Source organism: Bos grunniens, chromosome 15, assembly GCF_055505025.1.
Source record: "Bos grunniens cultivar Pamir isolate PY7600 chromosome 15, Bosgru_T2T1.0, whole genome shotgun sequence".
Lineage (NCBI taxonomy): Eukaryota > Metazoa > Chordata > Mammalia > Artiodactyla > Bovidae > Bos > Bos grunniens.
Genome location: NC_141179.1, coordinates 2,420,382 through 2,446,643, shown reverse-complemented (window position 1 = coordinate 2,446,643; position 26,262 = coordinate 2,420,382). Strand labels below are relative to the sequence as shown.

Here is a 26,262-nt window from a genome sequence, read left to right as displayed (position 1 = left end):
ATGATCAATGGGCCAATCTAGGAAGAAGATATAACAATTGTAAATATATATGTGCCCAACCAAGGAGCACTTCAATAAAAAGGGCAAAACCTAATATCCATAAAAAGATAAATTGACAGTAATACAATAACAGTGGGGACTTTAGCATCCCATTTACACCAATGGATAGATCGTCCACAGAGAAAATTTAATAAGGAAACACAAGCCTTAAATGATACATTAGACCAGATAGACTTTGATATTTACAGGACATTCCATCAGAAAGCAACACTATACATTTTCTTCTCAAGTGCACATGAGACATTTTCCAGGATAGATCACATCTTGGGTCACAAATCAAGTTTAATGATCCAGCAATTGCACTGCTGGGCATACACACTGAGGAAACCAGAATTGAAAGAGACATGTGTACCCCAATGTTCATCGCAGCAATGTTTATAATAGCCAGGACATGGAAGCAACCAGGATGTCTATCAGCAGATGAGTGGATAAGAAAGCTGTGGTACATATACACAATGGAGTATTACTCAGCCATTAAAAAGAATACATTTGAATCAGTTTTAATGAAGTGGATGAAACTGGAGCCTATTATACAGAGTGAAGTAAGCCAGAAAGAAAAACACCAATACAGTATACTAACGCATATATATGGAATTTAGAAAGATGGTAACAACAACCCTGTATGTGAGATAGCAAAAGAGACACAGATGTATAGAACAGTCTTTTGTACTCTTTGGGAGAGGGAGAGGGTGGGATGATTTGGGAGAATGGCATTGAAACATGTATAATATCATATATGAAATGAGTCACCAGTCCAGGTTCGATGCACGATACTGGATGCTCAGGGCTGGTGCACTGGGACAACCCAGAGGGATAGTACGGGGAGGGAGGAGGGAGGAGGGTTCAGGATGGGGAACACATGTATACCTGTGGTGGATTCATTTTAATATATGGCAAAACCAATACAATATTGTAAAGTTTAAAAATTAAATTAAATTTAGAAAAAGAAAATTGAAATCATATCAAACATTTTTCTGACCACAACACTATAAAAATAGAAAACAATTACAGGAAAAAGGATATATATATATATATATATATATATATATATATATATATATATCATAGAGGCTAAATGATATGTTACTAAACAACCAATGGATCACTGAAGAAATCAACGAGGAAATTTTAAAAAATACCCGCAAATAAATGACAAAACCTATGGGACACAGCAACAGTCGTTCTACCTGGAAGTTTATTGCTATAGAATATTACCTCAGGAAACAAGAAAAATCTCAAATAAACAACCTACCTTATACCTAAAGCAACTAGATAAAAAAGAAGATCAAAAACAACAAAAACCAAAGTTACTATTAAGGTTGATGCAAAATTAATTGTGATTTTCGACCTCGAATTTTAAATCATCAAAACTAGGCTCAAATATATCTTTATTAATCAAAATAGGAACCATTACAATCAACAAATTTTTGCTAATGAGAAATAAGCTTGTTTCTTCCTGGAGCATATAAGTCCATGTTTTAAGAATCAACAAACTCTTGGAAAGAATTTTCTGCATCTGGCTGGTTGTAGAAGCTTTTTCCCTGGAAAAAAAAAAAAGATGTCCAGATGCTTGAAGAAGTGGTAAAAGGTTGACAAAAAGTTAGGTCAATATGTCGGATGAGGCAAAAACTTGTAGCCCAATTTGTTCAACTTTTGAAGCACTGGTTGTGTGATGTGCGGTTGGGCATTGTAATGGAGAATTGCACCCATTCTGTTGATCAATGCCAGCTGTAGGCATTGGAGTTTTCAGTGTATCTCGTCTATTTGCTGAGCATGCTTCTCAGATGTAGTAGTTTCCCTGGGATTCAGAAAGTTGTAGTATATTGGACTAGCAGCAGACCACCTGTGACCATGACCATTTTAGGGGGGCATGGTTAGCTTTGTGAAGTGCTTTGGAGTTTCTTCTTGGTCCAACCACTGAGTTGGTTGTTGTCAATTGTCATAAAATCCATTTTTTGTCATACATCACAATTTGATTGAAAAATGGTTCATTGTTGTTACGAAGAATAAGAGAAGATAACACCTTAAAGCAATTTTTGTTTGTTTCTGGTCAGCTCATGAGGCACCCACTTATTGCACTTCTTCACCTTTCCAATTTGCTTCAAATGCTGAATGACCATTAAATAGTCAGCATTGAGTTCTCCAGAAACTTTTTATGTAGTAGAAAGAGGATCAGCTTTGATGATGAAGACTCTCAGTTGGTCATTGTCAACTTCCAATGGCTGGCTACTATGCTCCTCATCTTCAAGGTTCTTGTCTCCTTTGCAAAACTTCTTGAACCATCACTGCACTGTTAAGCTGGCTAGCAGTTCTTGAGCCAAATGTGTTGTTGATATTGCCACACACAAGAAAAAAAGAAGAGAAATAAAATTAGCAAAATATAAATGAAAAAGAAGAAGTTAGAACTGACACGGCAGAAATAAAAGATAATAAGAGAATACTACAAGAAACCATATGCCAATGAAATGGACCACCTGGAAGAAATGGACGAACTCTTAGAAAAGTACAACCTTCCAAGAGTGAATCAGAAATAAATAGAAAATATGAACAGACAAATCACAAGCACTGGCACTGAAACTATGATTAAAACCTTCCAACAAACAAAAGTCCAGGACCAGATGGCATCACAGGCTAATTCTATCAAGTACTAAGAGAGGAGCTAATGCTTATCCTTCTCAAACTCTTCCAAAAAATTGCAGACAAAGAAACACTCTGAAGCATATTCAAGGAGTCCACCATCATCCTGATACCAAAAGCAGACTAAGATATTACACACAAAAAAGAAAATTATAGGCCACTATCACTTATGAACATAGATACAAAAATCCTCAACAAAATACTAGCTAACCAAATCCAAAAACACATCAAAAGAATCATACATCATGATCAGGTGGGATTTATCCCAAGGATGTGAGGATTCTTCACTACACACAAATCAATCAAAGTGATATGTCATATTAAAAAATTAAAAAATGAAAGTCATATGATTATTTCAATAGATGAGGAAAAAGCTTTCAACACCCATTTATGATAAAAAAAAAAAAAAAACCTCTCCAGAAAGTGGGCATCAAGAAAACATACCTAACATAATAAAGGTTGTATATGATAAAAACCCAGAGAAGGCAATGGCACCCCACTCCAGTACTCTTGCCTGGAGAATCCCATGGATGGAGGAGCCTGGTGGGCTACAGTCCATGGGGTCACTAAGAGTCAGACATGACTGAGCGACTTCACTTTCACTTTTCACTTTCATGACTTGGAGAAGGAAATGGCAACCCACTCCAGTGTTCTTGCCTGGAGAATCCCAGGGACAGGGGAGCAGCTGGTGGGCTGCCGTCTATGGGGTCGCACAGAGTCGGACACGACTGGAGCGACATAGCAGCAGCAGCAGCATGATAAAAACCACAGCAAACATCATTTTCAATAGTGAAAACCTGAAAGCATTCCCTCTAGGATTAGGAACAAGACAAGGATATACACTTGCACTGCTTTTATTCAACATAGTTTTGGAAGTCCTAGACATGGGAATCAGAGAGGAATAAGAAATAAAAGAAGTCTAAGTTGGAAAAGAAGTAAAAATGTCAGTTTTTGCAAATGACATGATACTATACATAGAAAAATCCTAAAGATACTACCAAAAATTACTAAATCTCATCAACGAATTTGGGGAGGTTGTAGGATGCAAAATTAATACACAGAAATGTATTTCATTTCTATACACTAACAATAAAAGATCAAAAGGAGAAATTACAATCCCATTTGTTCTTGTATTAAAAAATAAAATTAGGAACAACCTTACCAAATGAGTCAAAAGAACTATACTCAAAAAAACTGCAATATATTGATGAAATAAATAAAAAATGACACTAATAAATGTAGAGATTACCATGTTCCTGGATTTGAAGAATCAATATTGCTAAAATGACTATAGTACCCAAGGCAATATACAGATTCAATGCAATACCTATTCAATTACCAATGGCAATTTTCATAGACTTGGAGCAAAATATTCTACAATTTTTTACTGAAACACCAAAGACCCTAAATAGCCAAAGTAATTTGAGAAAGAATGACAGCTGGAGGAATTAGTCTCCCTGACTTCAGACTATACTCCATGAAAACAGTATGTACAGAAAGATAGAAATATAGATCAATGGGACAGGACAGAATGTTCAGAGATAAACCCATGCACCTATGGTCACCTAATCTATGAGAAAGGAGGTAAAAATATATAATGGAGAAAAGACAGCCTCTTCTATACATGGTGCTGGAAAAACTGGATAGATAAATGTAAAAGAATGAAATTTAAACACTCCCTAACACCACACACAAAAATAAATTCAAAATGGGTTAAAGATCTAAATGAAACGCCAGACACTATAAAACGCTAAGAGGAAAACATAGGCACAACACTCTCTGACTTAAAAATGCAAGATTTTTTTTTTCGATCCACCTCTTAGAGCAATGGAGCAAATCTAGAGAAGGTGATGGAATTTCAGTTGAGTTATTTGAAATCCTAAAAGATGATGCTGTGAAAGTGCTTCACTCAATATGTCAGCAAATTTGGAAAACTCAGCAGTGGCCACAGGACTGGAAAAGGTCAGTTTTCATTCCAATCCCAAAGAAAGGCAATACCAAAGAATGCTCAAACTACCACACAATCGCACTCATCTCAAACGCTAATAAAATAATGCTCAAAATTCTCCAAGCCAGGCTTCAGCAATACATGAACTGTGAACTTCCATATATTCAAGCTGGTTATAGAAAAGGCAGAGGAACCAGAGATCAAATTGCCAGCATCTGCTGCATCATCGAAAAAGCAAGATAGTTCAAGAAAAACATCTATTTCTGCTTTATTAACTATGCCAAAGCCTTTGACTGTGTGGATCACAATAAACTGTGGAGAATTCTGAAAGAGATGGGAATACCAGACCACCTGATCTGCCTCTTGAGAAACTGTATGCAGGTCAGGAAGCAACAGTTAGAACTGGACATGGAACAACAGACTGGTTCCAAATAGGAAAAGGAGTACATGAAGGCTGTATATTGTCACCCTGCTTATTTAACTTATATGCAGAGTACATCATGAGAAACGCTGGGCTGGAAGAAGCACAAGCTGGAATCAAGATTGCCAGGAGAAATATCAATCACATCAGATATACAGATGACACCACCCTTATGCCAGAAAGTGAAGAAGAACTAAAGAGCCTCTTGATTAAAGTGAAAGAGGACAGTGAAAAAACTAAGAAAACTAAGATCATGGCATCTGGTCCCATCGCTTCATGGCAAATAGATAGGGAAACAGTGGAAACAGGGGCTGACTTTATTTGGGGGGCCTCCAAAATCACTGCAGATGGTGATTGCAACCATGAAATTAAAAGACACTTAACTCCTTGGAAGGAAAGTTATGACCAACCTAGACAACATATTAAAAAGCAGAGACATTACTTTGCCAACAAAGGTCTGTCTAGTCAAGGCTATGATTTTTACAGTAGTCATGTATGGATGTGAGAATTGGACTATAAAGAAAGCTGAGCAACGAAGAATTGATGCTTTTGAACTGTGGTGTTGGAAAAGACTCTTGAGCATCCCTTGGACTGCGAGGAGATCCAACCAGTCCATCCTAAAGGAGATTAGCCCTGGGTGTTCATGGAAGGACTAATATTGAAGCTGAAACTCCAATACTTTGCCCTGATGTGAAAAGCTGACTCATTTGAAAAGACCCTGATGCTGGGAAAGATTGAGGGCAAGAGGAGAAGAGGACGACAAAGGATGAGATGGTTGGATGGCATCACCGACTTGATGGACACGAGTTTGGGTAAACTCCGAGAGTTGGTGATGGACAGGGAGGCCTGTGGTGCTGTGGTTCATGGGGTCGTAAAGAGTCGGACACGACTGAGCAACTTAATTGAACTGAACTTAGAGTAATGGAAATAAAAATAAACAAATGAGACCTAATTAAACTTAAAAGGTTTTCACAGCAAAGGAAGACATAAGCAAAACGAAAAGACAACCCTCAAAGTTGGAGAAAATATTTGAAACATTGGAATAAATGACAAAGGATTAATCCTCAAAATATACAAAGAGCTTGCACAGTTGAATATCAAAAGAGAAACAGCCCAATCAAAATACGGGTGGAAGATTAAATAGAAATCTCTTCAAAGAAGACATACAGGTGGCCAAAACCATATAAAAAATTGCTCAACATCACTAATTATTAGATAAATATAAATCAAAACTACAATGAGGTATCATTTCACAATGGTCTGAATGGCCATCACCAAAAAATCCACAGACAATAAATGCTGCAGAGCATATGGAGAAAACGTAATGCTCCTACACTGTTGAAATGAAAATTGGCACATCCACTGTGGAAAACAGTAAAGAGGCTTCTCAAAAAATTAAAACTAGAGCTACCATATAATCCAACAATCCCACTCCTGGACATATGCTCAGAGATAAACTACAATTCAAAAAGATATGTGTGCTCCAGTTTTAATTGCAGGGTTATTTACAATAGCCAGGACATGGAAACAATCTAAATGTCCATCAACAGAGGAATGAATAAATAAGATGTGGCACATATACAATGGAATACTACTCAGCCAAGAAAAAAAAATAATGCTATTTGCAGTAACATGGATGGACCTAGAGATTGTAATACTGAGTAAAGTAAGTCAGACAGAGGAGGGTAAATATCATATGATATTGCTTATATGTGGAATCTGAAACAAAAAAATAGTACAAATGAACATTTTTACAAAACAGAAATAAAGTGTAGAAAATAAATTTATGGTTACCTAGGCTTCCACCCAAGCAGGGGAGAGACAAATTGGGAGATTGAAATTGACATATACACACTACCATATACAAATAGTAAAGACCTACTGTGTAGCACAGGGAACTCTTCTCAATACTCTGTATTGATTTTTGTGGGAAAAGAATCTAGAGTGGATAAATATATATATATATATATATATATATGTATGTATGTATGTATAACTAATTCCCTTTGCTGTACAGCAAAAGCTAACACAACATTTTAAATCAACTATACTATATATATATATATATTTTTTTTTTAATGTATTAGACTTTGCAGAAAGAGCAGGTGAGAGTTTAAAACAGAGGGGACGTATATGAGGTCAACTTGGCTCTGGTTAAAAGCCAACCAAGGATTGAAGTAGAATGTAAAGTCTCATTTAGTGTATCTTTAGCTTCCAGATGTTTTCTTTCTCAACCCTTAAATATGATAAGTTGTTTCTGGTGCTGGCCAGTTTGCAATGTGTCAATCCTGCACAAATTAAACCCAATCTCTCAGAAATAAGCTTTACACCTGCATGAAAGTGTGGTTTTGTGGAATGAATAAGAATGAAAATGAGAACCATATCATAGCTCCCTAGTTCACAAATACTATATAGAATAAGCTGGTACTTACTAATAGTAATTTTCACAAAGAATGTCTGATTGAGATTTTGCTCCAACATTTCAGGGATTATCTAAACATTTCATAAAATTGAATATTTTTAGTAATTAAACTTGTAAAACTCATATGGAAACTTTTGAAATACTGGATATAACCAATGCTTTATTCTGTAATGCTGTGAAAGCAGAAGTAGCTTTATTCTGCTATCTTGAAAACTATAATAAATAAAATAAAATAGCTTTCCTGTGTTTCATACACATCACTAGTTTATAAAAAATTATTTTAGAAGATATTAAACTACCAAAAAATTCAGTTTTTTTAATGATAAAAGTATATGAAAATATATTTTATTGCTACCTTTGAAGATACCAATGAGTCTACAGAGCAGCTCATTAGTAACTGCCATTAGATTTTTCTCTAAAAAGGAATTTCAGCATTGCAAAATAAGAATTTTAATTTCTTTTTTTAAATATAAATTTATTTATTTTAATTGGAGGTTAATTAATTTACAATACTGTATTGGTTTCTAATATAGAAATAAAGTTATACTTTTTTAAAAAAATTGAATTACTTTTTCCTAAAATTCCTTATTCCTAATTTTCTAAACATTTCTAAAAACATTCATTGAAAAAATAAATATAGCATAAATAAAGATCTTTTGATGTTGTTTTATCTTTATTCTTTTTATTATAGTAAACTATTACTACATCCACAGGTGAGTGTGAATTAACTAAGTATTCACGGTATCTAAAGAGAGATACTGAACTTTAGAAAAATCTTTACTTGCTTTTCAGGACAACAATCCAATCTACTCATAGAAAATTGTTCTCACCAGTTGAAAATATCTAACAGTCTATCATGAATTCCTGTAAATTATCAGTAAAATAAGTACATCTAAATTATTTAAACCAAAATAATCTTTCTTATGTTGAACTATTCTTTTTTAGAAATATATGCAAACTATTGGTTTGTTTCATTGTCATTCTCATTGAGGGAATTACAGCATAGTAGTTTTCTGAATAATATATAATGAAATTTTTTTGCATTTATACAGTATGATTGATTTTTTTTTTACTTAAACCACTTAATTTCTAAAGTGGCTTATGAATTTCTTTGTATTAGAATAAATCACTTTTACAAGAAAAAATTATTAACATATTATTTTCTTATCATGTTTCCATGTGAAATTATGGTGCAATAGTTAAAATTCTTCTTTTTTAAAAATATAATCATTCAGTAGAGTTAAATTTATTGCCTTGTATTTTCTTATATCTTCACAGATTGTGAGTGTTGGAAAGCACGTTAAAGGCTACCATTATATCATTGCAAACTTGGTAAGAACTCTTTATTTTCTATGTTATATAAGAATTGTTCAGACAGTCAAGATCATGTTAACCGCACCTTAAAATAATACTGTAATAAATTGTTAAACTACATTACTTATTAAGGTTTTTTACAACACATAGGATGATACGTTTATGTGTTCACAAAAAAAGGCATTAAGAAATGGAGAGTTTTATTTAAGATTGTCTGAAGGATAATAACCTAGGGGATAGTATTTCAGAAATCTTTGGAGGAATGTTCTTCCCATTAGAGGTCAAAGCAACAAGATTTTCTCCACAACTAAGAGGTAAAATTGTAAGTTTTTGAGTTAAAGAGTTATGCATCCAACTAACATATTGACATGAGCTTCCCTAGTGGCTTAGTTGTTAAGTATCTGCCTGCCAATGCAGGAGATGGGGGTCCAATCACTGAGCTGGGAAGATCCCTTGGAGAAGGAAATGGCAACCCACTCCAGTATTCCTGCCTGGGAAATCCAACGGACAGAGTTGCCTGGTGGGCTACAGTCCATGGGGTGGTAAGGAGTCATACACATTGGCAGTTTGTGTTGTTTTTGTTTGGTTGGTTTTGTTTTGTTTTAATATAAATTTATTTATTTTAATTGGAGGCTAATTACTTTACAATATTGTAGTGGTTTTGCCATTGGAGAAGGCAATGGCACCCCACTCCAGTACTCTTGCCTGGAAAATCCCATGGACGGAGGAGCCTGGTAGGCTGCAGTTCATGGGGTCGCGAAGAGTCGGATAGACTGAGCGACTTCACTTTCACTTTTCACTTTCATGCATTGAAGAAGGAAATGGCAACCCACTCCAGTGTTCTTGCCTGGAGAATCTCAAGGATGGGGGAGCCTGGTGGGCTGCCGTCTATGGGATCACAGGAGTCGGACACGACTGAAGTGACTTAGCAGCAGCAGCAGTGGTTTTCCCATACATTGACACGGATCCACCACAGGTGTACATGTGTTTCCCATCCTGAACCCCCCTCCCACCTCCCTCCCCATACCATCCCTCTGGGTCATCCCACTGCACCAGTCCCGAGCACCCTGTATCATGCATCAAACCTGGACTGGCGATCTTTTTCACATATGATAATATGCATGTTTCAATACCATTCTCCCAAATCATCCCACCCTCGCCCTCTCCCACTGAGTCCAAAAGACTGTTCTATACATCTGTGTCTCTTTTGCTGTCTCACATGTGAGGTTATCGTTACCACCTTTCTAAATTCCATATATATGCGTTACTATACTGTATTGGTGTTTTTCCTTCCAACTTATTTCACTCTGTGTAATAGGCTCCAGTTTCATCCACCTCATTAGAAATGATTCAAATATACTCTTTTTAATGTCTGAGTAATATTCCATTGTGTATATGTACTGCTGCTTTCTTATCCATTCATCTGCCGATGGACATCTAGGTTGCTTCCACGTCCTGACTATTATAAACAGTGCTGCGATAAACACTGGGGGACACATGTCTCTTTCAGTTCTGGTTTCTTCAGTGTGTGTGCCCAGCAGTGGGACTGCTGGGTCATATGGTAGTTCTATTTCCAGTTTTCTATGGAAACTCCGCACTGTTCTCCATAGTGGCTGTACTAGTTTGCATTCCTACCAACAATGTAAGAGAGTTCCCTTTTCTCCACACCCTCTCCAGCATTTATTGCTTGTAGACTTTTGGATCGCAACCATTCTGACTGGCGAAATGGTACCTCATTGTGGTTTTGATTTGCATTTCTCTGATAATGAGTGATGTCGAGCATCTTTTCATGTGTTTGTTAGCCTTCTGTATGACTTCTTTGGAGAAATGTCTGTTTAGTTCTTGGCCCATTTTTTGATTGGGTTGTTTATTTTTCTGGAATTGAGCTGCAGGAGTTGCTTGTATATTTTTGAGATTAATTCTTTGTCCATTGCTTTGTTTGCTATTATTTTCTCTCATTCTAAAGGCTATCTTTTCACCTTGCTTATAGTTTCCTTTGTTGTGCAAAAGCTTTTAAGTTTAATTAGGTAATATTTGTTTATTTTTGCTTTTATTTCCAATATTCTGGGAGGTTGATCATAGAGGATCCTGCTGATTTTTGTCAGAGAGTGTTTTGCCTATGTTTTCCTCTAGAAGTTTTATAGTTTCTAGTCTTATGTTTATATCTTTAATCCATTTTGAGTTTATTTTTGTGTATGGTGTTAGAAAGTGTTCTAGTTTCATTCTTTTACAAATGGTTGACCAGTTTTCCCAGCATCAATTGTTAAAGAGATTGTCTTTTCTCCATTGTATATTCTTGCCTCCTTTGTCAAAGGTAAGGTGTCCATAGGTGCGTGGATTTATCTCTGGGCTTTCTATTTTGTTCCGTTGATCTATATTTCTGTCTTTGTGCTAGTACCATACTGTCTTGATCACTGTAGGTTTGTAGTATAGTCTGAAGTCAGGCAGGTTGATTTCTCCAGTTCCATTCTTTTTTCTCAAGATTGCTTTGGTTAATTGAGGTTTTTTAACTTCCATACAAACTGTGAAATTATTTGTTCTAGTCCTATGAAAAATATCATTGGTAGCTTGATAGGGATTGCACTGAATCTGTAGATTACTTTGGGTAGTATACTCATTTTCACTATATTGATTCATCTGATCCATGAACATGGTATATTTTTCCATCTACTTGTGTTCTCTGATTTCTTTCATCAGTGTTTTATAGTTTTCTCTATATAGGTCTTTTGTTTCTTTAGGTAGATATATTCCTAAGTATTTTATTCTTTTCGTTGCAATGGTGAATGGAGTTGTTTCCTTAATTTCTCTTTCTGTTTTCTCATTGTTGGTGTATAGGAATGCAAGGGATTTCTGTGTGTTAATTTTAAATACTGGAACTTTACTATATGATTAGCTCTAGTAATTTTCTGGTGGAGTCTTTAGGGTTTTCTATAATAGAGGATCATGTTATCTGCAAACAGTGAGAGTTTTACTTCTTCTCTTCCAATCTGAATTTCTTTTATTTCTTTTTCTACTCTGATTGAAGTGGCCAAAACATCCAACACTATGCTGAAGAGTAGTGGTGAGAGTGGGCACCCTTGTCTTGTTCCTGACTTTAGGGGAAATGCTTTCAATTTTTTGCCATTGAGGATAATGTTTGCTGAAGGCTTGTCATATGTAACTTTTATTATGTTGTGGTATGTTCCTTCTATGCTTGATTTCTGGAGGGTTTTTATCATAAATGGATGTTGAATTTTGTCAAAGGCTTTCTTTGCATCTATTGAGATAATCATATAGTTTTTTATCTTTCAATTTGTTAATGTGGTGTATTATGTTGATTGATTTGCAGATATTGAAGAATACTTGCATCAATGGGATAAAGCCCACTTGGTCATGATGTATGATCTTTTATTTTATTTATTTATTTATTTTTTTTTTTTAGGGTGGTGGTGATGGGGAGGGGGGGGAGGACAAGAGGTAGCAGGAGAAGAGGGGATGGGCCGGTAACCTTAAGATACTTCGTCAAAACCATCGGCTGCCCGGGCCTCCCCGGAGCGTCCGACGCTGCGTCCTGCTCGGCCCCCGTGTGGCGCCGTCCCCGGCTGCCTGTATGATGTTTTAATTATGTTGCTTGATTCTCTTTGCTAGAATTTTATTAAGGATTTTTGCACCTATGTTCATCAGTAATTTTGGCCTGTAGTTTTCTTTTTTTTTTTTTTTTTGTGGCATCTTTGGTTTTGGTATTAGGGTGATGGTGGCCTCATAGAATGAGTTTGGAAATTTACCTTCCTCTGAAATTTTCTGGAAGAGTTTGAGCAGGATAGGTGTTAGCTCTTCTCTAAATTTTTGGTAGAATTCAGCTGTGAAGCCGTTTGGTCCTGGGCTTTTGTTTGCTGGAAGATTTCTGATTACAGTTTCTATTTTAGTGCTTGTGATGGGTCTGTTAAGATTTTCTATTTCTTCCTGGTTAAGCTTTGGAAATTTGTACTTTTCTAAGAATTTTTCCATTTCTTCCAAATTGTCCATTTTATTGGCATATAGTTGTTGATAGTAGTCTCTTATGATCCTTTGTATTTCTGTGTTATCTGTTGTGATCTCTCCATTGTCATTTCTAATTTCGTTGATTTGATTCGTCTCCATTTGTTTCTTGATGAGTCTGGCTAATGGTTGTCAATTTTATTTATCTTCTCAAAGAACTAACTTTTAGCTTTGTTGATTTTTGCTATGGTAACTTTTGTTTCTTTAACATTTATTTCTGCCCTAAGTTTTAAGATTTCTTTCCTTCTACTAACACTGGGGTTCTTTTTCCTTCCTTTTCTAATTTCTTTAAGTGTAGAGTTACTTAAGTTATTTATTTGACTTTTTTCTTGTTTCTTAAGGTAAGCCTGTAATGCTGTGAACCTTCCCCTTCAGTTCAGTTCAGTTATGTCACTCAGTAGTGTCCAACTCTTTGCGACTCCATGAACTGCAGCACACCAGGCCTCCCTGGCCATCACCAGCTCCCGGAGCTTACTCAAACTCATGTCCATTAAGTCAGTGACACCATACAACCATCTCATCCTCTGTCATCCCCTTCTCCTCCTGCCCTCAATCTTTTCCCGGATAAGGGTCTTTTCAAATGAGTCAGCTCTTCACATCAGGTGGCCAAAGTATTGGAGTTTCAGCTTCAACATCAGTCCTTCCAATGAATACCCAGGACTGATCTCATTTAGGATGAACTGGTTAGATCTCCTTGCAGTCCAAGGGACTCTCAAGAGTCTTCTCCAACACCACAGTTCAAAAGCATCAATTCTTCGGTCTCAGCTTTCTTTATAGTCCAACTCTCACATCCATACATGACCACTGGAAAAACCATAGCCTTGACTAGACGGACCATTGTTGGCAAAGTAATGTCTCTGCCTTTTATTATGTTGTCTAAGCTGGTCATAACTTTTCTTCCAAGTGAGTGAACTCTCTCAGTTGTTTCTGACTCTTTGCGACCCCATAGACTATAGCCTACCAGGCTCCTCCATCCACGGGATTTTTCAGGCAAGAGTACTGGAGTGGGTTGCCATTTCCTTCTTCCAAGTAGTAATCGTCTTTTAATTTCATGGCTGCAATCGCCATCTGCTGTGACTTTAGAGCCCAGAAAAATAAAGTCAGCCACTGTTTCCACTGTTCCCCCATCTATTTGCCATGAAGTGATGGGGCCAGACGTCATGATCTTAGTTTTCTGAATGCTGAGCTTTGAGCCAACTTTTTCACTCTCCTCTTTCACTTTCATCAAGAGACTCTTTAGTTGTTCTTCACTTTCTGCCATAAGAGTGGTGTCATCTGCATATCTGAGGTTATTGATATTGCACCTGGCAATCTTGATTCCAGCTTGTGCTTCCTCCAGCCCAGCGTTTCTCATGATGTATTCTACATATAAGTTAAATAAGCAGGGTACAATATACAGCCTTGATGTACTTCTTTTCCTATTTGGAACCAGTCTGTTGCTTCATGTCCAGTTCTAACTGTTGCTTCCTGACCTGCATACAGGTTTCTCAAGAGGCAGGTCAGGTGGTCCTGTATGCCCATCTCTTTCAGAATTTTCCACCATTTATTGTCATCTACACAGTCAAAGGCTTTGGCATAGTCAATAAAGCAGAAATAGATGTTTTTCTGGAATTCTCTTGTTTTTTGATGATCCATCGGATGTTGGCAATTTGATCTCTGGTTCCTCTGCCTCTTCTAAAACCAGCTTGAACATCTGGAAGTTCACAGTTTTCATATTGCTGAAGCCTGGCTTGGAGAATTTTAAGCATTACTTTACTAGCATTTGAGATGAGCAAAAAGGTGAAATTTATTGTTTTGGGTTGCAATGTCCTATAGATATCAATTAGGTAAGTGGTCTACTGTATCATTTAAAGTTTGTTTTTCCTTGTTAATTTTCTGTTTAGCTGATCTACCCATAGGTGTGAGTGGGGTATTAAAGTCTCTCACTATTATTGTGCTATTGTTACTTTCCCCTTTCATACTTGTTAGCATTTGCCTTACATATTGTGGTGCTTCTATGTTTCATGCATATATATTTCCAATTCTTATATCTTCTTCTTGGATTGATCCTTTAATCATTATGGAGTGTCTTTCTTTGTCTCTTTTCATGGCCTTTATTTCAGTCTATTTTATCTGATATGACTATTGCTACTCCTGCTTTCTTTTGGTCTTTATTTGCATGGAATATCTTTTTCCAGCCCTTCACTTTTAGTCTATATGTGTCCCTTGTTTTGAGGTGGGTGTCTTGTAGACAACATATGTAGGGGTCTTGTTTCTGTATCCTTTCAGCCAGTCTTTGTCTTTTGGTTGGGGCAGTCAACAGATTTACATTTAAGGTAATTATTGATAAGTATGATCCTGTTACCATTTACTTTGTTGTTTTGGGTTTGAGTTTATACACTCTTTCTGTTTCCTGTCTAGAGAAGATCCTTTAGCACTTGTTGGAGAGCTGGTTTGGTGGTGCTGAATTCTCTCAGCTTTTGCTTGTCTGTAAAGCTTTTGATTTTTCCTTCATATTTGAATGAGATCCTTGCTGGGTACAGTAATCTGGGCTGTAGGTTATTTTCTTTATCACTTTAAGTATGTCCTGCCATTCCCTCCTGGCTTGAAGAGTTTCTATTGAAATATCAGCTGTTATCCTTATGGGAATCCCCTTGTGTATTTGTTGTTTTTCCCTTGCTGCTTTTAATATTTGTTCTTTGTGTTTGATCTTTGTTAATTTGATTAATATGTGTCTTGGCTTTATCCTGTTTGGGACTCTCTGGGTTCCTTGGACTTGGATGACTATTTCCTTCCCCATTTTAGGGAAGTTTTCAACTCTCATCTTCTCAAGTGTTTTCTCATGGCCTTTCTTTTTGTCTTATTCTTCTGCAATTCCTATGGTTTGAATATTCAGGCATTTACCATTGTCCCAGAGGCTTCTGAGGTTGTCCTCATTTCTTTTACTTCTTTTTTCCTCTCTGTCTCATTTATTTCTACCATTCTATCTTCTACCTCATTTGTCCTAACTTCTGCCTCTGTTATTTTACTGTTGGTTACCTCCAGAATGTTTTTATCTCATTTATTGCATTATTCATTATATATCGACTCTTTTTTATTTCTTCTAGGTCCGTGTTAAACATTTCTTGCATCTTCTCAATCCTTGTCTCCAGGCTATTTATCTGTAACTCCATTTTGTTTTCAAGATTTTGGATCATTTTTCATTATCATTATTTGGAATTCTTTATCAGGTAGATTCCTTAGTTTTTCCTCTTTTGTTTGATTTGGTGGGCATTTATCCTGTTCCTTTACCTGTTGAGTATTTCTCTGCCTTTTCATCTTGTTTATATTGCTGTGTTTGGGGTGGCCTTTCTGTATTCTGGCAGTTTGTGGTTCTTCTTTATTGTGGAGGTTCCTCACTGTGGGTGGGGTTGGATGGGTGGCTGGTCAAGGTTTCCTGGTTAGGGAAGCTTGTGTCAGTGTTCTGTTGGGTGGAACTGGATTTCTTCTCTCTGGAGTGCAATGAAGTCTCCAGTAGTGAGTTTTGAGATGTCAATGGGCTTGGTGTGACTTGGGGCATCCTGTATACTGAAGCTCAGGGCTATGTTCCGTGTTGCTGGAGAATTTGTGTGGTACGTCTTGCTCTGGAACTTGTTGACTCTTGGGTGGTGCTTGGTTTCAGTGTAGGTATGGAGGCTTTTGATGAGCTCTTATCGATTAATGTTCCCTGGAGTGAGGAGTTCTCTGGTGTTCTCAGGTTTTGGACTTAAGCCTCCTGCTTCTGGTTTTCAGTCTTATTATTACAGTAGCCTCAAGACTTCTCCATCTATACAGCACTGATGATAAAACAAATAGGTTGAAAAGTTTCTCCACAGTGAGGGACACCCAGAGAGGTTCACAGAGTTACATGGAGAGGAGAAGAGGGAGGAAGGAGATAGGGGTCACCAGGAGTAGAAGAGGGGGAATCAAAAGGGAAGAGAGCAATATAGCCAGTAATCTCTTCCCTATGTGTTCTCCACAGTCTGGACCCCTCAGAGATGTTCATGGAGTTACATAGATAAGAGAAGAGGGAGGAAGGAGACAGAGGTGGCCAAGAGGATAAAAGGGGGAATCAAAAGGAGCGAGACAGATCCAGCCAGTAATCAGTTCCTTACGTGTTCTCCACAGCCCAGAAAGAGATTCCCACAGTTGGGTAGAGAAAAGAGGGGAGGGAGGAGATAGAGAAAAAGGAGAGTCAAAAAGGGGGAGAGAGCAATCAAGCCAGTAATCTCACTCCCAAGTAAAAATGGGTACTGAAGATTGGGTTCTTAAAGGTACAAAATTGATAACATATACCAAAAAGCAAAGATTAAATATCTAGAGTAGAAGTTAGATTCTCAAAAATACAATATTAAAAAAAAAAAAAAACAAAGTCACAAAAATTATATATATATAATAGTTTATATATATATAATAATAGTATATATATAGTATATATAACTATAATAGTTTATATATATTATAGTTTATATATATGATATATATATTATAAATATATATACATATAATAAATAAATACATATAATATATATATGAAGTTTGCTTTAAAAATAGGGTTTTTTTGCAGGGTAATAGTAGGTTATAAAAATGAAAATTAAAGAAGTAGTAGAGGACTTAAATTTAAAAAAAAATTAAAAATGACAATAGTAAAAACATATCTAGGAATTTCTCTGGAGCTGGTGCAGAGAGTGTGAGGTCAGATCATTTTCAGATAGTTCCTTGATCTGTCTTATACTTCTCAAGATTTATAGGCCCCTTCCAATCTAGTCAGTGCTAACTACAGGGTTTTAATCTGTTGCACCTGTCACTTCCAAAGCAGTTCCCTCTCTTTATTTTAGCTTCTTCTGTTGCTGGTCTCTTCAGTGTCTTATTTCTGCTCTGACACAAGGCGGCGGTGGTGGTCACTTTTTTAGGCTCACTTGTTCAGTCATGCTGTGGGGAGGGAGGATCACTGCAAACAAATATCACTGGCGTGTGTGGGGAGTTCTCGCAGTGACTCAGCCACATTGGGTTTCCTCCCGCTCATGGCATGTGTGCTTTCATGGTCTACACTTCTCACACTCTAGGTTGCTCTTCTGGGAACTGTCTGAGGCGGGCCCTGGATTGCGTGCACTTCCCAGGTCTAAGTCGCTCAGGTTCAGGTTCTCAGGCATTCCACAAAGGTGCAGACTTGGTTGGGCCTGCGTTTTGTGCCCTTCCCAGGTCCAAGGAGCTCAGGTGACCAGGTGCTTGGTAAGCGCAGTCACCCCCAGGTGGGGGTGCATCTTATCGCCTCCCCCGTCCCAGCTGCTCGGTTTTCTGGGTGTACAATGGGAGTGCCTTCTCAGGTGTGCCGTGCGTATCTTCTGGGGGCTGATCTCTGGCTATGACCCTCCCGGCGGATGTCAACCATCCAGAATCCCAAGAAGTCTTGGTTAGCAACAAAGCCTGCTTGCAGTTTGATAAAGGATGCCTCTCTGGGGCCACGATTGCCCCTTTCTGGCTCTGGCTGCCCCCACCTGCCTGTCTGCAGCAGGGGATGGACTGGTCTGCAGCCAGCTAGCTCTGCTCAGTCCTTTGTTATGTGAGCTGGCCTGGCAGTGTCTTAAGTTAGGGCTTTTCACCCGATAGTTCTCTCTCTCTCTCTCTATTTTTTTTTTTTTTTTTTCCTCTCTCTCTCTGGCTATCCCACAGTCTGGGTTGCTATCTCAAGTTAGTTCCCTAGATTGCCCTCAGGGCATTCAGGCCCAGTCCTTACTCTAAGCAATGCAGCCAGTGCCTCCCTGTCCAGCCCCCACTTGCTAGTGGTGGATGCGAGCATCTGGGCTGCTTCTCTGCTGGGAGTTGCATGTAATCTGTGGGATTTAATTATTTATTTATTTATTTTTCCTCCCAGGAAAGATGTAAGGCAAGTTCTTTTAGATTTCTTGGCAAAGCGCAAGTATTTCTTGCTAATTTTGGAAGTGTGGGGGAAAACTGACCATGCAGAGGGTCAGTTTCCTTGAATTATTTAGTATCATCTACCCCTAATGGCTTAATCTCAAAAGTGGTTTATCCTAGAGAAGTTAAGAATGTGTTTTCTCTTTTTCCACTGTATATTTCCTTGATGAGGATCTTGTGCTTAAAGCAGGAAAAGAACTGAAGACTACAAAAGGGATACATATGCATCTACTCTTTTCATGTAGCAAGGAGTCCATCACACTTTGAGACAGGAATTTTAAGTCTTTAATGAACTAGGTTTCACTATGGATTTGAGCCATTAAATGAAGCCATAAACTGTAAAGTCTTATTGTATTGTGTTTCTTAAATAAAGTATAATTTTGTTACTTAATATTATCATGAAAATACTGGGGAAATTTGACTTTTTTTCATTGTTTTTAGTAGTCAGGATGCTTTATTTTTTTTTTTTTTTTTAATTCTTTCTCGCGCCCAAGGTGACACCGCGCGCGCAACAGGGGCGAGGGCGCGCGCGCACGCCCCTCCGGCTCTCAGGTCCAGCGCTAGCTGGTAGTTGGCGCAGGCGCAGGCGCGAGCGCAAAGGCGGCCGGGAGTCTGGATGCTTTAATATATTTTATAAAAATGTAAATCTTAAAGCAAATATATCTTAATATTAATCACTATATGAGAAAAAGAGAGACATTTATTTACATGACATATCATGTTACAAAGACAATATACAAGGAGATTCTAGCAAATAGAGGGTTTTAATAACATCTGTTCTTTCCAAACAGTGTAATTCAGAAGGGAAAATAGACGACAATATGCTATAGATTATCATGCCAGAAAGAAATTCCTGACATTGACAAACCAGTGAAAAATTAAAAGAATTAATAGTTCTCCTAATGGGTATAACAGCCTATACTAAACAACCCTAGTAGATGACATCATATTCAAGTTATTATATAATAGCTTCCCTGATAACTCAGTTGTAAAGAATCCACCTGCAATGCAGGAGACACCAGTTCAATTTCCAGGTTGGGAAGATCTCTTAGAGAAGGGATAGACTACCCATTCCAGTATTCTTGGGCTTCCCTGGTGACTCAGACAGTAAAGAATCTGTCTGAAATGCAGGATACATGGGTTCAATTCCTTGGTTGGGAAAATCCCCTGGAGGAGAGCATGACAACCTACACCAGTATTCTTGCCTGGAGAATCCCCACAGACAAAGGATCCTGGCAAGCTACAATCCATGGGGTTGCAAATAGTCTGACACAGCTGAGGGACTAAGCATAGGATACAGCAATAATATAAGAAGTAGAAAAGACCAATTTAGTTGGAGGGATTAAGATGGAGACTCAGGAAATCACTGAACTCCCTTCCTCCTACAGACACACAAACAGAGCTATGCCTCTGAGGGAAATCCACAAACTAGCTGAGTGACTCCTACACATCAGGCAACTGAGAAAATACTGACGTAGATATAAGTTGAAAAGGTCGAGACACACTCTTTTCATAAACACTACCCGCAGTGTAGTCCATAGATAAAATCAGGATGGAATCCCCCACTCTGTTTCTACATGAAGAAAGAAAGATTTGGAGCACATATTTAGCACACCAGATTTTAAGGCTGTGATTCAAGAAATAACCCTCAAAAAAACCTAGGTGCAAAAGACAATGGAGCATGCATCCACATGACCCACGGGTCTATAGAAATCAAAGAAGTCATTCTTAATAGCCACATAAGTACTCACTGCACCTACCACCGCAGGTCTCAGCACAAAGAGAGCAGGCAAACTCCTACCTCCCAGTTTTCCCTGGAAGGAGATTTACTTTACAGCCTGCTGTCTAAGAGTTCTTCCTCAAAGGATCTGGCTGCAAGCATCTGGGGTTTGACTGTGATCATCCACAGAGCTCAGTGGAGTCAATGGGCATTTATGTCACCTATCCCTCCTTGTTCCAAGTGTAAAACCATGTTGTCAACACGTCTGTATAAGGAGGTTGTACAGATGCCTGTTACTCCACCTTTTCCTGCTCCCATCAACAGGACTACTCAATATGACAGCCAACAGACCTGGCATTCACAAGTTCTACAGAACTTCAGCAGTCAATAAAAAAGGTCTTAACACGTGTACATGAGAGTACTCACTGGGCTACCCTTCAGAACTCAACATAGAGGGTATAGGAAAAATATTCATTTCCCAGTCTTTTCCCTGAAATGAATTTGACAGCATACTTATAAGGTACTGCCTAAATGTCAGAATTAAAATTGGACTGCATGTAGGTGCTGACTATGATATTCTTCTTTAAGACACTGGCAAGTATTGTCAAATCCTCAACTACTTGGGACCACTAAGAAAAAAGAAGGTGGTTCATCTCCTACATAAGATGAATTTTTCTAGACTAGGAGAGGTGACTGTTTTATCTAGTGAGCAGAAACCAACAGAGAGGATCAAGAAAAAATAAATAAATAAAAGTAATATTTTCCAAACAAAAGAACAATATAAATCTCTAGAAGAAAATTTTAATGAAATGAAGATAAGTGATTTACTGAATAGAGAGTTCAAAATAACAATTATAAAGATGCTTACTGAGGTCACAGGAATAATTAATGAACAAAATGAGAATTTCAATGAGGAGACAAAAAATACTTAAAAGTACCAAAGAGAAGTCACAGAGATGAGGAAATACAATAAATGAAAAAATTCACTTTAGGAGTTAAACTGCAAATTTGACTAAGTGGAAGAAAATGTCAGTTAACTGGAGTACACAGTAGTGCAATTCATTCAGTTAGAAAAAGCAGAAAGCATGACGATAGCTTAAGGGACTTATGATACATTATCAAATGAAAAAATATTTATATTATCAGTTCAGTTCAGTCGCTCAGTCGTGTACGACTTTTTGTGACCCCTGTGGACTGCATGCAGCACGCCAGGCCATCAGTCACCAGCTGCCGGAGTTCATTCGAACTCATGCTCATTGAGTCGGTGATGCCACCCAACAATCTCGTCCTATGTCGTCCCTTTCTCCTCCTACCTTCAATCTTTCCCAGCATCAGGGTCTTTTCAAACAAGTCAGTTCTTCACATCAGGTGGCCAAAGTATTGGAGTTTCAGCTTCAGCATCAGTCCTTCCAATGAATATTCAGGGCTGGTTTTCTTTAGGATGGACTGGTTGGATCTCCTTGCAGTCCAAGGGACGCTCAAGAGTCTTCTCCAATACCACAGTTCAAAACCATCACTTCTTTGGTGCTCAGCTTTCTTTATAGTCCAACTCTCACATCCATACATGACTACTGGAAAAACCATAGCCTTGACTAGACAGACCTTTGTTGGAAAAATAATGTCTCTGCTTTTTAATATGCTGTTTGGGTTGGTCATAACTTTCCTTCCAAGGAGTAAGCGTCTTTAATTTCATGACTGCAATCACCATCTGCAGTGACTTTGGAGCCCAAAAAAATAAAGTTTCTCACTGTTTCCACTGTTTCCCCATCTATTTGACATGAAGCAGTGGGACCAAATGCCATGATCTTACTTTTCTGAATGTTGAACTTTAAGCCAACTTTTTCTCTCTCCTCTTTCACTTTTTTTTTAATATAAATTTATTTATTTTAGTTGGAGGTTAATTACTTTACAATATTGTATTGGTTTTGCCATACATCAACATGAATCCACCACAGGTATATACGTGTTCCCCATCCTGAACCCTCCTCCCTCCTCCCTCCCCGTACCATCCCTCTGGGTTGTCCCAGTACACCAGCCCCAAGCATCCAGTATCATGCATCAAACCTGGACTGGCGATTCGTTTCATATATGATATTATACATGTTTCAATGTCATTCTCCCAAATCATCCCACCCTCTCCCTCTCCCTCTCCCTCTCCCTCTCCCTCTCCCTCTCCCTCTCCCTCTCCCTCTCCCTCTCCCTCTCCCTCTACCACAGAGTCCAAAAGACTGTTTTATACATCTGTGTCTCTTTTGCCGTCTCACATGTGGGGTTATCGTTACTGCCTTTTTAAATTCCATATATATGCATTAGTATACTGTATTGGTGATTTTCTTTCTCGCTTACTTCACTCTGTATAATAGGCTCCAGTTTCATCCACCTCATTAGAACTGATTCAAATGTATTCTTTTTAATGGCTGAGTAATACTCCATTGTGTATATGTACCACAGCTTTCTTATCCATTCACCTGCTGATGGACATCTAGGTTGCTTCCATGTCATGGCTATTATAAACAGTGCTGCGATGAACACTGGGGGACATGTGTCTCTTTCAATTCTGGTTTCCTCGGTGTGTATGCCCAGCAGTGGGATTGCTGGATCATAAGGCAGTTCTATTTACAGTTTTTTAAGGAATCGCTACACTGTTCTCCATAGTGGCTGTACTAGTTTGCATTCCCACCAACAGTGTGAGAGGGTTCCCTTTTCTCCACACCCTCTCCAGCATTTATTGCTTGTAGATTTTTGGATTGCAGCCATTCTGACTGGGGTGAAATGGTACCTCATTGTGGTTTTGTTTTGCATTTCTCTGATAATGAGTGATGTTGAGCATCTTTTCATGTGTTTGTTAGCCATCTGTATGTCTTCTTTGGAGAAATGTCTATTTAGTTCTTTGGCCCATTTTTTGATTGGGTCGTTTATTTTTCTGGAGTTGAGCTGCAGGAGTTGCTTGTATATTTTTGAGATTAGTTGTTTGTCAGTTGCTTCATTTGCTAATATTTTCTCCCATTCTGAAGGCTATCTTTTCACCTTGCTTATAGTTTCCTTTTTTGTGCAGAAGCTTTTAAGTTTAATTAGGTCCCATTTGTTTATTTTTGTTTTTATTTCCGATATTCTGGGAGGTGGGTCATAGAGGATCCTGCTGTGATTTATTACCCCACATCCGAGGTCAGGGGCAGCGGCCGAGAGTGCCAGGCTGCGATGGTGCAGGAATGGCCGAGAAGAGCTACCCCGCATCTGAGGTCAGGGGTGGTGGCTGAGAGGAGCTACCCAATGCCCAAGGCCAGGGGCAGAGGCCAGGAGGACCAACTCCAAGCCCGAGGCCAGGGGCGGTGGACGGGTGGACCAACCCCATGTCCAAGGAGTGGTGGCTGCACGGGTGCAGGAGGGACTAGAGAAGCTATCCCACGTTGAAGGTCAGGAAGGGTGGCGGTGAGGAGATACCCCTTGTACAAGGTAAGGAGCAGTGGCTGTGCTTTGCTGGAGCAACCGTGAAGAGATACCACGCCCAAGGTAAGAGAAACCCAAGTAAGATGGTAGGTGTTGCAAGAGGGCATCAGAGGGCAAACACACTGAAACCATACTCACAGAAAACTAGTCAACCTAATCACACTAGGACCACAGCCTTGTCTAACTCAATGAAACTAAGCCATGCCCCTGGGGCAACCCAAGACAGGCGGGTCATGGTGGAGAGATCAGACAGAATATGGTCCACTGGAGAAGGGAATGGCAAACCACTTCAGTATTCTTGCCTTGATAACCCCATGAACAGTATGAAAAGGCAAAATGATAGGATACTGAAAGAGGAACTCCCCAGGTCAGTAGGTGCCCAATATGCTACTGGAGATCAGTGGAGAAATAACTCCAGAAAGAATGAAGGGATGAAGCCAAAGCAAAAAGAATACCCAGCTGTGGATGTGACTGGTGATAGAAGCAAGGTCCGATGCTGTAAAGAGCAATATTGCATAGGAACCTTGAATGCCAGGTCCGTTAATCAAGGCAAATTGGAAGTGGTCAAACAAGAAATGGCAAGAGTGAATGTAGACATTCTAGGAATCAGCGAACTCAAATGGACTGGAATGGGTGAATTTAACTCAGATGACCATTATATCTACTACTGCGGGCAGGAATCCCTCAGAAGAAATGGAGTAGCCATCGTGGTCAACAAAATAGTTCGAAATGCAGTACTTGGATGCGATCTCAGAAATGACAGAATGATCTCTGTTCGTTTCCATGGCAAAACATTCAATACCACTGTAATCCAAGTCTATGCCCCAACCAGTAACGCTGAAGAAGCTGAAGTTGAACGGTTCTATGAAGACCTCCAAGACCTTTTAGAACTAACACCCAAAAAAGATGTCCTTTTCATTATAGGGGACTGGAATGCAAAAGTAGGAAGTCAAGAAACACCTGGAGTAACAGGCAAACTTGGCCTTGGAATACAGAATGAAGCAGGGCAAAGACTAATAGAGTTTTACCAAGACAATGCACTGGTCATAGCAAACACCCTCTTCCAACAACACAAGAAAAGACTCTACACATGGACATCACCAGATGGTCAACACTGAAATCAGATTGATTATATTCTTTGCAGCCAAAGATGGAGAAGCTCTATACAGTCCACAAAAACAAGACCAGGAGCTGACTATGGCTCAGATCATGAACTCCTTATTGGCAAATTCAGACTTAAATTGAAGAAAGTAGGGAAAACCACTAGACCATTCAGGTATGACCTAAATCAAATCCCTTATGATTATACAGGGGAAGTGGGAAATAGATTTAAGGGCCTAGATCTGATAGATAGAATGCCTGATGAACGATGGGAGGAGGTTCGTGACACTGTACAGGAGACAGGGATTAAGACCATCTCCATGGAAAAGAAATGCAAAAAAAGCAAAATGGCTGTCTAGGGAGGCCTTACAAATAGCTGTGAAAAGAAGAGAAGACAAAAGCAAAGGAGAAAAGGAAAGATGTAAGAATATGAATGCAGAGTTCCAAAGAATAGCAAGAAGAGATAAGAAAGCCTTCCTCAGCGATCAATTCAAAGAAATAGAGGAAAACAACAGAATAGGAAAGACTAGAGATCTCTTCAAGAAAGTTAAAGATACCAAGGGAACATTTCATGCAAAGATGGGCTCGATAAAGGACAAAAATGATATGGACCTAACAGAAGCAGAAGATATTAAGTGGAGGTGGCAAGAATACACAGAAGAACTGTACAAAAAAGATCTTCACGACCCAGATAATCACAATGGTGTGATCACTCATCTAGAGCCAGACATCCTGGAATGTGAAGTCAAGTGGGCCTTAGAAAGCATCACTATGAATAAAGCTAGTGGAGGTGATGGAATTCCAGTTGAGCTATTTCAAATCCTGAAAGATGATGCTGTGAAAGTGCTGCACTCAATATGCCAGCAAATTTGGAAAACTCAGCAGTGGCCACAGGACTGGAAAAGGTCAGTTTTCATTCCAATCCCAAAGAAAGGCAATGCCAAAGAATGCTCAAACTACTGCACAATTGCACTCATCTCACATGCTAGTAAAGTAATGCTCAAAACTCTCCAAGCCCAGCTTCAACAATACGTGAACCATGAACTTCCTGATGTTCAAGCTGGTTTTAGAAAAGGCAGAGGAACCAGAGATCAAATTGCCAACATACGCTGGATCATGGAAAAAGCAAGAGAGTTCCAAAAAAACATCTATTTCTGCTTTATTGACTATGCCAAAGCCTTTGACTGTGTGGATCACAATAAACTGTGGAAAATTCTGAAAGAGATGGGAATACCAGACCACCTGACCTACCTCTTGAG

At 38.6% G+C, this 26,262-nt stretch overlaps 1 protein-coding gene across 7 annotated transcripts in view; it reads left to right on the top strand.

The window, feature by feature from the left end:
- GRIA4 (glutamate ionotropic receptor AMPA type subunit 4) overlaps positions 1–26,262 on the top strand; it is a 689,633-nt gene that overhangs the window by 550,557 nt on the left and 112,814 nt on the right. For all 7 annotated transcript variants that reach the window (XR_015141734.1, XR_015141735.1, XM_086338841.1 and 4 more), the window contains exon 6: positions 8,767–8,820. Coding sequence is in view for 5 of the 7 variants with exons in the window: in XM_086338841.1 (XP_086194967.1) it covers positions 8,767–8,820 (54 nt within the window). In the remaining 2 variants the exon portion in view is untranslated. The remainder of the gene's footprint in view (positions 1–8,766; positions 8,821–26,262) is intronic.